At 28.1% G+C, this 13,394-nt stretch overlaps 3 protein-coding genes across 5 annotated transcripts in view; 2 read left to right on the top strand and 1 right to left on the bottom strand.

Moving 5' to 3' along the window:
• Window positions 1–7,398, top strand: part of Rab3gap1 (RAB3 GTPase activating protein subunit 1) — a 33,033-nt gene extending 25,635 nt beyond the window's left edge. The window contains exons 7-14 of one of the 2 annotated variants that reach the window (XM_072008586.1): window positions 851–908; window positions 1,084–1,171; window positions 1,599–1,743; window positions 2,703–2,883; window positions 4,115–4,214; window positions 4,316–4,635; window positions 5,207–5,410; window positions 6,881–7,398. In XM_072008586.1, the coding sequence (XP_071864687.1) occupies window positions 851–908; window positions 1,084–1,171; window positions 1,599–1,743; window positions 2,703–2,883; window positions 4,115–4,214; window positions 4,316–4,635; window positions 5,207–5,410; window positions 6,881–7,105 (1,321 nt within the window). In that variant the 3' untranslated portion in view covers window positions 7,106–7,398. Of the gene's footprint in view, window positions 1–850; window positions 909–1,083; window positions 1,172–1,595; window positions 1,744–2,702; window positions 2,884–4,114; window positions 4,215–4,315; window positions 4,636–5,206; window positions 5,411–6,880 lie in introns of both variants that reach the window. The other variant, XM_072008585.1, reaches the window with a different exon arrangement.
• Med4 (mediator complex subunit 4) overlaps window positions 1–13,394 on the top strand; it is a 105,651-nt gene that overhangs the window by 10,484 nt on the left and 81,773 nt on the right. The gene's annotated exons all lie outside the window — the stretch shown is intronic.
• Tango6 (transport and golgi organization 6) lies at window positions 8,942–13,346 on the bottom strand. 2 transcript variants are annotated; one of them, XM_072008583.1, is made up of 8 exons: window positions 13,098–13,346; window positions 12,884–13,013; window positions 12,288–12,519; window positions 11,686–12,219; window positions 10,397–11,596; window positions 10,117–10,321; window positions 9,900–10,051; window positions 8,942–9,377 (listed from the first exon to the last, which is right to left on the bottom strand). In XM_072008583.1, the coding sequence occupies exons 1-8, from the start codon at window positions 13,150–13,152 to the stop codon at window positions 9,093–9,095; spliced, it is 2,793 nt and encodes a 930-aa protein (XP_071864684.1). In that variant the 5' UTR covers window positions 13,153–13,346; the 3' UTR covers window positions 8,942–9,092. The 2 variants fall into 2 exon arrangements, with proteins under 2 accessions (XP_071864684.1, XP_071864685.1); XM_072008584.1 differs by having other exon boundaries at window positions 12,884–13,007.

Below are 13,394 nucleotides of genomic sequence, written 5' to 3'. Positions count from 1 at the left end.
TATTAAAAACTAAAATAAAATTACGAAAACCTTCTCTGGATACGCTATATGCGTTGTACGAAACATTTTGATTGATAAACAATTCCAGTAGAGAGCTACTTTGTGTATTTCACGAAACAGATGACAAAAGTATTTCAATAGTCGATTATTCGTTATGTTAATAAGCTTCGATACTCGTTTCATTACACGTTTAAGATGGTTGTTTATGCTGTATGCTAATTTTTTTATTAAACATATGCTCGTAGTAAATATTTTGTAGCCTCTATATACATATCCAGATTAATTCTCTCTCTCTCTCTCTTCAATCGAAAATATTAGACATTTTCAGTTTAGAGATATTTTACAATTTGATATGAAACCATTGATTTATATGAAGAAGCCCCTCGAGATCCGAAAGGGCAACCGAGGTATCGGTAAACAAATATATAATCATTTCTTGATATGTTTTAATCATAAAAATTTTAATATAATAATACAAAATAATATTCGCAAATAAAAATATCTAAGATTAATTTAAAGATATTTAAAAATATATAATATTTTTCCAATTATTATTCGTTCTATAATCATAAAGTTTTCCAATATGTATTAAAAAATAAATACACGATATGAACTTAGACTTTTAATATAAAAGTAGAAAAGTAATATTCTGAAAATGGAATTATTGTTGTACATTAGAGCAACTGAACATAATAATTATATAATAAAAATGATTTACAGTTAGTATAAAACAAAAAGTTTTTCGCGATCAATGTAATTACAAACTGTTGATATCTTGTATCAAAACGTGCATTGCTATTATTCTCCGAATTATGATAAAAACTGCATAGATAAACCTGTTTTATTTCAGAGTGAGCCCAGGATTCCCGGATTCCGTAAGAACATGTATATTACATCAAAAACTTCAGGTAATATTTTTGCGTTATTCTTCGTTAATTCTTTTTTCTTGAACTTGATAGTTTAAAACTAATTTATTATTTGTTTTAGTATAATATTAATTTAAGAAAAATATGTAACGAAAGGATTTTGTATTAAATTTAGTAAATAAAGTATTCAAATTGCCAATAAACGTTATTCCTTCAGATGATGAATTGTTGTATCGAAAAAAAGAAAGCAAGGGAAGAGATGGCGCATAAATCTCAAAGTGCAGATACTGACGAGTTTGAAACAGGTAATTCTTCAAAGATCTGCTTTATATATATATATATATATATATACGTATATGTTATAAATTTCAAAGTGAGATAGAAAATTAATAAATTTTTATCTTTGCAGTAAAAATTAATAAAAAAAAGTTTAGTATCTACGTAAAATTGTACTATATTAAAATTTCTTTTTTATTTTTATCTATACATGTATAATGAATTTTACAGGAACGTAGTATACGTAGTGTAGATACTTTTTCAAGTTGTGAAAATTTACAATATAATACAATTATATACTGATCTATCGAAAGATATTCCGTATTTTGGACGTAAATTATTAGAATAATATTATCAAAATAACAAATTAGGTAATAAAGGAGAAAACGATACAATAAGAGGAATACAAATTTAAGCGATTAAATTAATTGTTTATTTTTTAAACGATCGTAGCAGAATCAGAAGAAGAGGAATTTTTCGAATGCACCTCCGAGGAACCAGCAAATGCCGAGGACGATTCGTCGTCGAGAACGCAACAGAAAGCGACACATCTGCTGTGGAACAAACCAGCAGGACGATTAGCCAAACATCCTTCGCTCAAGTATAAAACTTAGTTGTTGCTTTTTTATATTTATACGTTTAACAGTTTTTCAATTTAAACATATTTCTAGCAAAGCCACGTTTTATGAAATATTACCTATTGTACGTCCGTCGACCGATTAATTTTGATGCTTAGAGCGTGAAAAGAATTAAACGCCTATTTTCATTTTAACATAGACAATGAAAAGAGATTAAATTTAATGTCATGTTTATGAATTTTTATTTAATTTATTTACTCGCATAATTTTCTTATTATATTTGTATTTAATTGCGAATAACGATTCATTTTCAGAAAATTGGTATATAATCGTCAAGGACGATATAGCGTTAATAATTTATTTTCGCTTGTTCGAAGTATTAAAAATTCTAGAAAAGATCGATTCGTTCAAAGTTATTTTGTGCCGACGCAGGTTCACTAACTTACTTACAACACCCTTATTTTTCTTTCCTATGTAATGACATGTTCCTGGATAATAATGATTCCAGTCGATTGATATATCGATGAATCTGTTTTAATTAAAATATAATCAATATGGCTGACATCGTTGAAAAATCGTTTATAATAAAATCATTTCTTACGATGAAATGCCTCGGTAATGATAACTTTCCGTGATTTACGCGTTAAACGAACGAATTCATTTATGTGTTACGTGCACGCGTTACGTTTCGTGAAACGTGGCTTTCTTAACGATAGATATACCATTATTTGAAATAATAGATATAATAAATCAACTCTCGAATAGTATCGTTATAGTTTACTATAGTAAGTTATGTTAGACCGTACTTTAGAATATTTACTTTTGTTTTCTGTTTTACATTCTTCGTGATACGAATTAATAGTAAAATTTAATTAAATGAAAAATTTCAAAACTAAGTCATTTCATTTTGTTCATTGTTATAGTCGCAAGTGATACGAGGTTGAGAAATAAAAATACTCGATCGAATAATCATTTTATTCAGATTAATCCAAACTGGAGATCCTCTATATCTGCCGATAACGCAGGATCCTGTACCGAAAACAGAAGATCAACTTGAGGAAGATGCCCAAGTGATGATGCAGCTTGGAACTAGCAAACATGCTTCGGAAATGCGGGCCAGATTAATGAGTGCCTCGTTATTGTCCGACATGGAGTCTTTCAAGGTGAAAATACAAAAATAAATTATGCAGGGTGTTTCACAAATAGATGACCAAACTTTGGCACCATATTTTACTCACCCTAGGAATGAAAGAAGATCATATATATATATATAGGTACATTTCATTTACTTGGAAGATTTACGTAAATAGCTGTTGCACGCGAGCACTGCCAACACTTTTTACCTGTGAAGATATCTGAAAAGTTTAATTTATAATAATTAAACTGCAGATATTTCTGTAATTTTACATTTCTATAATCTAATTAAATCGTTATATTTAATTAGATGATTTAATCAAAGAGATAGAAATCTAACAGAAATTCGTTTTATCTATTAAAAGATATAATAAATATTCTACTTTGGGTATTTTATATATTTTTTATATTACATGCATTCTGTATATTCTTTATATTACATACATTTCGCAAATTTCGTGATGAAATTGAATAGTTTCTTTACAAATTTGCCTCTGGAAGCGCATATCGTTTCTGTACATAAGCTTGTCGCTCAAAGCCGACTCGACCTGTATCCACTTGAAGTTATTTCTTCGTCAAACCGTAAATTATTTAATAGATCGATAAACTCTGTATCATCCATTTGCCCCGTATTAACGATGAATTCGCAGAAAGAAAATTGGTGCCATAAATTAATCTCTACGGCACATCACTATGGCTGTACAAAATGTTATTAAATGTCTTTTATTGGTCTTGAATTGTTGCAATCCTAAATGTATTGTTCGCTAATTATCGTAAAAGATCATTGATATTTCATCAATGATCAACCATGACACCACTTTCGGCTCTCTTGTTCAAATCTTTGTCCTGTCATTCGCTGATACATTATAGCAATGCCTTTCTCAATGGGCAACGAGAAAACGGAATGCAAAGTTTTCCCGAATATTTGATGGGCGGCCTGAGCGAGCGCTGCTTCGATAATTTGTTCCGCATGAACAAATTGTCCGACGGTTACGTTTCTCGATAAAAGTTGCAACTCGTATTTTAATCACAGGAAACATTGTTCCGCGGTTTCGTCTTCGGACATAAGTCTACTTTCATTGCGATATGGTATGTGACACACTACCTGTCTTCAAAAAGGTTACGATATTTGATATGCTGTTTAACAAGTAAATTAGAAATTATTTCATACCTTTGACTTTCGAAGTTGGTAATATTCTTTTTTTGGGGGGGGAAAAATTTCTTATATAAAATATTAATCAAAGAACTTATTAAACATAGGCAGCGAATCCTGGAGCAGTTTTGGAAGACTTCATTCGTTGGTATTCCCCGAGAGATTGGATTGAGGAGGATGTAGCGGATGAATGGGGTCAACCTAAAGGTTTGTTATATAGGATTTCCTTATACTCTTTAAATTAAAATTATAAAATGAAGAAACTTTAAAGAAAAACCTATGATTATATAATCTACTATCTAATATAGGTCACTTATCGGCAAGAATGCTGATTCCCAATAATCCATGGTCTACAACTTGGAGTTCAGCCCTGCCTGTACCTGCACATCGACAAAAACGTCTATTTGATGACACAAGGGAAGCTGAAAAAGCTCTGCATTTCCTAAGTACAAAGCGCATAGGCCAAATTGCTCAACTTCTCTTACCCGCGTTAACTCATGCAGCGCTTTACACTTTGAGCGAACAAAAGCAAGATGCTTTACCAAATCTACCTGATGTTACGCTCAGTATACTTAATAAGTTACAATATGCTACGAAACCTATTCATCAAAAATTACATGTATACGAGGTATCTTTAACCTATATAGTTGTCAATTTACATTTTACATTATGCAGGATGATACATCTTATATTATTATCTCTAATGAAAAATGTTGTAGAACAAAGTTCAATGGTTTCAAAGGAGATATTACGGTGTTAGCTTTTTTTATCATCGTGAGCTGAGACGCTCGACAAAACTTTTGAAAGTTACCATTTACACATATGATTAACGTATGATATTGAAATTAAAATATCTCCCGAATTAATAATTTTTTCATATAAAAGAAACATATTTTTTCATATAATATATGTTTTTATAATAAAGAATGACAAATTAAATTGAATAATATTATAATATTATGTAATGTTATTGTATTATATATAGATAATAATATAGAATATATAAATAATAGTAAAAAATATATAATTCTATTAAAAAATTAATAATACTAAAATGTGACTCTTTGAAATCATTCGATGTTCATTGGCGATATTTTTTACTAAACATAATTATATTAAGGTATTTCAAGATAATATCGGGTATCTTACTCTGTATAAATAAACAAAGGAAAATCAGAAATTAAGTAAATTCATTTCAGGAAATTATTCGGGACGTAGAAGGTGTGGAAGCTCTTGTTGCACAAGTAAATTCTTTACAACATAAACTAGGTGGAAACAATGATTCTAAAGAATTTACTTCGTTTCTCATCCAGTTAATGCGAGGAAAGGAAGTGGATGTGCCAGGTGGATCCAATGGAAATATCGGTTCTCGAATAACGACAATGTTTAGAGATGCTCAAAAAGTACTAATTAATACTTGATTTCAGAGGGTATTCTAATCTAGACGACGCTTTTTGAATCAACACCTTCTAACATGTGAAGATATTACTAAATAAATAAAGAACTTAATTTTTATTTTTCACGCTTTAACTATACAAGATGTTTCGTTTACATTGAATTTCTTAATACTTTAGTCACTTTTACCGATACAAAAAATTATGTCAAGATGTTCATTTATTCAAAATCAACAACATTCTGATTCATGACGTTTACCCTTAAGATCTCAGAGTTTTCAAGAAAAAAGATATTGTTTTAAATGGAACTACATTTCCTCCAATCGATGTTCTTGTTATTCTCTATAAAAAGTATTAAGACACTTCTACTACTATTTTGGTTTGAGAGATATGGTAACTTTAATTTTAACACTTATCATATGTAAACAAAGAAAGATGCAAAATAGTGTATATTCCATAAATATATTCCATAAAATAAGTTTTACAAAATTAAAGCTAAAATATCATTATCTCTCGGAAACAATTATCTCAATACTTTTTCTTATAGAAAATGTCAATAATATAGAAAACTTTGATTTTTCGAAAAAATTGATCTTAAAGGAGAAAAATCATAAATCTTAATGTACGTTATTCTGACTAAACCAATCAACTTTGTACCAATAAAAATAACTACTTGTGAGATATTAAGAAATTCAAGACAAACAAAATACAATGTGTAGATAATTACTTAACGTTAGTTTCATTAGATTTTCAAATCTTTGACTAAGCATCTATATATATATATATATATAGACTGAGCTCTTTGTTATCCAAAATAGCCTGTTCATGCTAAATAAGTCATCAGTAGTCATTAATCGGCGAGAATAAAAGTTTCATTATATAAACGAAAGTATTCTCTGCAATATTATTTAAGATACAAAGGAAAATGAAACTATGACAAATCCTAATGCGTTCTTTTCGTACTAATTTATGCTTATGTCAAAAGTCTTATTGCCTTCCGATCATAGAATATATTACCTAATTCTGGTATAGATAATAAATAGTAAATTAAAGCTGATATAAATATTAAAGCGGCGACATTTAAAAGTGTATAAATTCATTTTTAAATCATTCAAGTTGTTAAAAACATATTGCAAATATCAACTACTAATTCACTCACTAGCCAAACGATTATTTTATATATAACCAAAAATGCAAATTAATTTATTCGATCATTTCGATCGAAAGAAAACTTTCACCAATCTGGAAAATTTCATTCTGAATATAACATGTTTGAATTTAATTATAACGTGATTCTACAATTTTACGAATTTTGTATTAATACTTTAAGAATACATTTTCGCATGACAAAAGCTAAGTACAAAGAGAATGCAAATATCCAAATATCCGAATTTTTTAATCATCTAGATTGTAATACTCTTTAATACAAATATTTATTTAACAAAAGTAATATGCTATTAATAACTTTGTATGTTCTAGGCTGCTCTTATAATGACCTCTCTCAATAGTAATCCAGACGTAGATGTTGCTGGAGATAAGTTTAAAACATTCCCAGAACCTTGCTGTAAAGAGTTTATTTTACGAATTGTAACACCAAGGCCCTCGCCAACCTCAACTCCACAACCACAAAGGCTGTATGTATGTCTTAAACGAGATGATATTCGTTTAGCTGGATTCTTTTCGAAAGATACGATATTTTTATAGTCCACATTCTAAGACTTGTCTAATTAAGAATGTATTGATTAATGAATACTTTAGAAATTCAGTCGTTTCTGTCTTTCCATCTTTTCCGATTGTGTGAAATAAGTTGTTAAAATAAATTTTCTATGCATTAGTTCACTACTATTCCGATTTCCCTGTCGACAAATCTGTATATATAAAGCTGCCATAAAGAAGAATTGGACAATTTTTTTTGATAAGTTATTACAAGATGAAAAATTTAGATCTTTTTCAAATGATATTAATGTGACTTTAACTTTATTTCACAATTTTTTTTTTTGAAAGAAAAAAATATTACAAAATGGCAAAATTATTCGCTATATTCGAAACCTTTTCTGCTGAAACATAGATAACTTGCTGCCATTGCTGCAGAATACTGAAACATTTAAAATAAAAAGTTCCTTCTGATTTATAAACTAGAATCTATTATCTGAAATGTGGCAGAGAACTGTTTGAAAGTGCTCGTAGAAATGGCAGTAGTTTAAAGAAAAAGAAACCTTTTACCAAAAAAATCAACTGTAAACATTTAAAAAATCAGTAATTGAAGTATCATAAAAATACTACATTGTAAAATAAATAAATTATGCAAAATATTCCTTCACATTCCTAATTTTATCAGAAATTTGAATTTTGATAAATTCCCTTGATACAACGTTCTATTCACCTAAAACTTTAAGAATGATAAAAGTATATATTTTATAAGTATAGGATAGTGTATTCTCTTAATAGTATAGTACATGTGCAACAGCATCAAACCAGTATCAATGTATTCACTTTACATATATAATGGTTACAAAAAGTATGTATTTGCATATACTCTTATTTTCCAATGAAGCATATTTTTATCAGACTCAGACATATACATATATAACAACGCATCATCAACATTTCTTCATATCACATTGACAACTGTGAGATTCTTAACACGAATATTTTGTCATATCTAGACTGTGGATGTTTGAGCATTTATTACTTAGGAATTTAAAACTTCAAAAATGCACAAAATACATATAATATACAAAAATATACAAAATATACTAAGAATATATAGTACTTATCATGACATTTAGTAGATGAAACAAATTTCTGTTTAGGTTCTATTTCTTTAATTATATTTACAGAAATATGAATTTCCATAAACATTCGCAGTCCAGTTATATCAAATGATAATTAGATCTATTGTTTATTGTTCGTACAAAATACTCATTGGTAACAAATTGTACTGTTTTCACTCATTTTTAGCCAGCTTAAAATAATTATCTATATAAGTGAAATTCACTCGTACTTTTTCTTAATTGTATATTCCGTAATTGTTTATTCATGTATCTAATTTCTCCTTTTTCTATTATTCTTATGCTCATCAAGTGAAGTCTTTATAAACTCATTTTTTTACAAAACTATTTTTTCGATACTAAATTCCAATATACTCCTTTTTACCGAATATATGTACCGATATGTTGTTGATATAGTAATGGTATTGTATTAATAGTAATATATATAATACTATTATTATTATTAATACAATATATATATATATATATTATATAATATTAATTGTATAATAATAATATTAATATTAATATTATTATTATATAATTAGTATAATTTGTTATCAGTACATTAGGTATTGACAAAATGTATCAATGCGAAGAGAACTGAATGTTGTGTTCAAAACAACAGCCTTAAACATGCTTGTTTCTGTAGAGAAAAAAAAGGGGACAATGATCAATGAATAAATTAATAACGTTGACAAATTTTCCAGACGTGTATAAAAATATGTAAAATACGTAAACTTTTGTCAGAGACTTATGGTAAACAAAATCAATTATATTTGCTTTTATTTAGAACTATAACAAATAACTCAAACTTATACATTAAAAAAGAAATAATGAATATAAATATTCTTTGTAGGAACCAAATAGTAAATATTCTTAAACTATATTTTTTCATAACAGTACTCATTATTACAAACCTAAAGAATAATTTTTTTTTCGAGTTTTGGAGTAGCAAGGATGAAGTCTTGCACTATTAAATCTAATTCTTCCAGCGTTTGTTGAGCATGTAAACGCAGTATTAGATCCTCATCGTTGTCTCGTAAGTATTTAAGGCCACGATATAAGTCAATCAAATCTTTACCCAGACTTGTTAATGTATCCCTTCCAAGACCACGGAGTAATAAAGTGCTAACCATAACTGCAGCTCGTCGACATTCAGGGACTTTGTCCGTTTTTATAATACTGGTAATGCAATAGATTACCTAAAGATTTATATTAAAACTCATTTATATATACATTCAAAGCATAATGTACTTAAATATATATTAAATTCAATTATACATAACATATATTTTTAGTAAAAATTCATTATGATATAAAATATAAATATGATATGAAATATATTAATATCAAACGGTAATTTTTTGTGAAAAAATAAATCTCAAATAAAAACTAAAAATTTGTTAATAAAATTTTCGTTTAAAGAAAATATTTCTAGTAATTTATAAGATGAAAGTTGTTTTAGAAAGTCAACATTTTGACTATCCTTTTTGAGTTACATTAATAAAATAGCAAATATGACAGATAGACAAGAATATACCAAGTTCCATGAAGTCAATATCTACAAGTCAAGAGTACATGTACAGTAAGTTTTTAAAACGAAAAAACGGAATCTTATATAAATACATAATTGTCAATTTCTTGAAAAATCGTTCTCCACTTGCTAGAACTACGTTTTATGGCTTTATACAATATTCATATTTATGTAAATTAATTGAACATACCTCAATAACGTCATCTCCCAAACGAAAACCTAGTACTTTACAGAGTTCAGCCAAGCAAGAAAGACTAGATGCTCGCATTAAAGAATCTGCATCTCGTATAGCACATAAGAATCCGTTTATTAAAATATTCTTATAAGACGATACCATTTCACCTATAAAAATATACAATTCTGAAAAATTCTATATACAAGGGGAAAGAAATCTGTACAAGACATACCTAAATTTCTGGTCATTTTTACAAGTATTTCTCCTAACTTAACTCTAGTTTCTACATTTATGTCTCCACCAGAAATACGCTGTGGTATATCAATATATTCCTGTACTAATGTTTTAACAATTACTTCTGGATATGAAGTGGCTAGAGCACATAATCCATTAATTGCTGCCAAATATATAAACGAATCTTCATGTTTCACATTTTCCTATAAAAAAAAAATATACAGTACACAAAATATATTAGAAGAGAGTGAAATCAGAAAAAAATTCTTTTTACCAACCATAAATAATTGTAGAAGAACTGATTTTTTAGAAATAGCACATGGATCCATATTTTCAATTAGTTTAGTAAGAACTACAAGTGCATGAGCACGTACAGGTAGTAACGGATCCGCAAGATCTTGAATTACGTTTTCGAATTTGTTTGATACTTTACAACCGGCTGATACGTCCTGATAATGTTTTTTTTCTGGTTTACCTTTAGTTTCAACTACTTCTATCAATTCTCGCATTAATATTAACAATTGAGATGGAATATTTGAAAAAGCACAACATTCTTTCAAGAATTTTACAAAATCATTGAATACTGTCCAATCTAAAGATTTCTTTTTTTCGTTTAAAATCATTTTCACTAACATTAAGCCTACATATAAGATTTCACAGTCTTCATCTGCTGTCAAATCCTGTGTTTTTTTTATATGCTGATTAAGTAATAATTTTATAAAATAGAACATTAGTTTTGGATCTTCAACTTGTGATTCTTGCACAACAGATATATTAGCTAAACTTGATAGAAGTTTCACAGCTGCTAATTTTTCTTCCATCTTTTCCATTATATCTTCCTCAGTTTCTAACATATTGTGAGCTTCCATTTGATCTACTTTTATGGAATTTGATAGAAATTTTAATAAGTAGTTAAACAGTTTAGTTGATAGAGCTTTTGTAGTAAACGTCAAATCAAATAAAGTGTCCGCAAATTCGTCATATTTGCAAGTCCTATCTAATCCAAGAATTTCAATTCCACCTGTTGGTCCAAACTTTGATTTCAAATAATTTCCAAAATTATTAGTTATATTGTGTCCAAGAAATGCGGCAAAAAGATCAGTTTTTAATGGTTGTTCATATAAAAGCAGTAGTACAAGTTGTTTCAGTTTAGCTTTTAGTACATAAGCACTTTGTCTAACAGTGTTATATAATGAAAATAAAGGAACAGCTACATTCATTAAAAGTTCAGAAGGCAATTGTTTAAATTTACTTTCCATGGTGACAAAGCATCTTGTTAAATTTTCAATACATTTTTCCACTTCTTCCTCGCTTTTCACCTCCTGTTCATTTTCTGAATTTACTAGTAATGGATCACATATTACTTTTACAATATTTTCATAGCAAACAATCGGATTGTATTCATAAAATATAGTAATGCAGTAGCTTGCTATTGCTGCCGAATGCATAATCCGGGTTGAACTTAAAAGATTCAGTAACTGAAACAAATATAGTTTATCCTAAAATTATCAAGTATTCAAGGAAATAAATATGAATCGCTAATACAAAAATAATTTGTAAAATGTACTTGTGAGCATATGGATTTATAATATTCTTCAAAATTAACTCCATGTGATGTAGCTATTAATCGGGAAATAGTATCCAATTTATTCCAATGTTGTCCATAATCCAATGGGTTTTCACAAACAGTAGTTACGATTGAAATAATTCCATTAGGTTGCATTAGCTGTTGTACTAAATATTTGCGGGTTTCACGTTGGAGCCATCTTGGTACTCCTTTAATGCCAAGAATTACCATCAATTCTTTCATGCATATAGATGAAGGACAGTTATTTAATAACTTATGAAACAAACATATAAAGTGTTCTTGATCTTTTTTTAATTTATCATATATATCTTTAGTCATTATAAATTTAACCTTGCTTTTATTTCCTTCTTGAATTGGTACAGTGTTTTCAACTGGTTTTATCAATGGGGCATAGGATAATTGTAAAAGTGCAGCAAATATGGATCCCATTTGAGAAAGTATTATAGGACGAAACATAATATCATCGTATAATTCTACGATCGAATTAACTGTAAATTTTAATCTCTTATATTTCTGAAACAAAGGAAATATTTTTAATTTTCCCAATTAGTGTTGTTTAATGCAATAACTATAATTCATACTTGGAAATCTGATATATCTTCCTTCCAGATCACCATAACTCTGGGATATAATTTAGCCATGTCAACTCCGACACCAGGTAAAAGACAAGATATAATTCCTATGGCAATTACCAATTCTATACAAATTTTTACAGTACGGAATTGCTTAACACTAAGTAAAGATTTATCATTTGTGGAATTATTTATCTTTATATTTTGTAAAACATATATGATGATATATATGTACCGATACCTAAAAATACATTAGAAATTTTGAGACATCTTTGCATTTAATTTTAAATAATTTTATATAACTTTTATAATTTTAACGTGTTAGCCATCACATGTCACATGCCATTTTATAATGCATTGCACTTTATTCATCAACAAAATATTTTTAAATGTTTGAGATGCCAGAGATACTTGTTTATCATCAATGTAAAATGATTTTGAGCATTTTTTCCTTTTTTTTTTTTTTTATTTGATTAAAGAAAAGAATAACAAAATTGTCTTTTATACTGTCAATTTATATCATGGCACGTGCAATTAAAAAATTGAAATTCAGATGTAGCTGCCAACATATTAAATTTAAGAGTTATAAAAAATGCTGATATTACCTAATATCAACAGGTTCATTTTCATCTTCAATACTGTTAATTACAAGGTTTTCATCATTTTTCACTAAAATTAGTTGTATTTTTTGCAAAATCTTCTGCAAATTTTCATCAAAGTCAGCCTTTCCTACAACTTATAAAATTATAAAACTCCCATTAACAATTTTTAATGATTATAAAATTTACTCATTTTAATATATAAAAAATGTCATCATACCATAATCAGTTTTATTAAATGTTGTTAAATGAACCAGTATTTCATGATAATCCATGTTTTTGTTTATTTAATCAAAAAACTAAACTATTACCTCAAAATATAAATGTAATAGGTACATATTAAAGAGTAGGAATTGCGATCACGGTCAGATGAACTGGTCTCGACACACATATACCGAAAGTATAGAAGAAACCGTTCGAAAATTGAATTGTAAAAAATCAACATGGAAGACAAGAAGGTTCTCGTTCTGCGCATACGTGACAATGTCTCAAACAGAGATAGAGACATTCTATTCAT

Source organism: Bombus fervidus, chromosome 8 (genome assembly GCF_041682495.2).
Source record: "Bombus fervidus isolate BK054 chromosome 8, iyBomFerv1, whole genome shotgun sequence".
Lineage (NCBI taxonomy): Eukaryota > Metazoa > Arthropoda > Insecta > Hymenoptera > Apidae > Bombus > Bombus fervidus.
The sequence above is the reverse complement of the archived record's forward strand: the minus strand, read 5'-3'. Positions and strand labels throughout refer to the sequence as shown.

Bases quoted from the DNA above. Each gene is read 5' to 3' on its own strand.
- Tango6 (XM_072008583.1), bottom strand. From the start codon at position 13,152: ATGGATTATCATGAAATACTGGTTCATTTAACAACATTTAATAAAACT. The intron at 11,597-11,685 runs GTACATTTTACA...TATTTGTTTCAG, and splicing joins ATAAATCCATATGCTCACAA to TTACTGAATCTTTTAAGTTC. The intron at 10,322-10,396 runs GTTGGTAAAAAG...TTTTTTTTATAG, and splicing joins TTCTTCTACAATTATTTATG to GAAAATGTGAAACATGAAGA.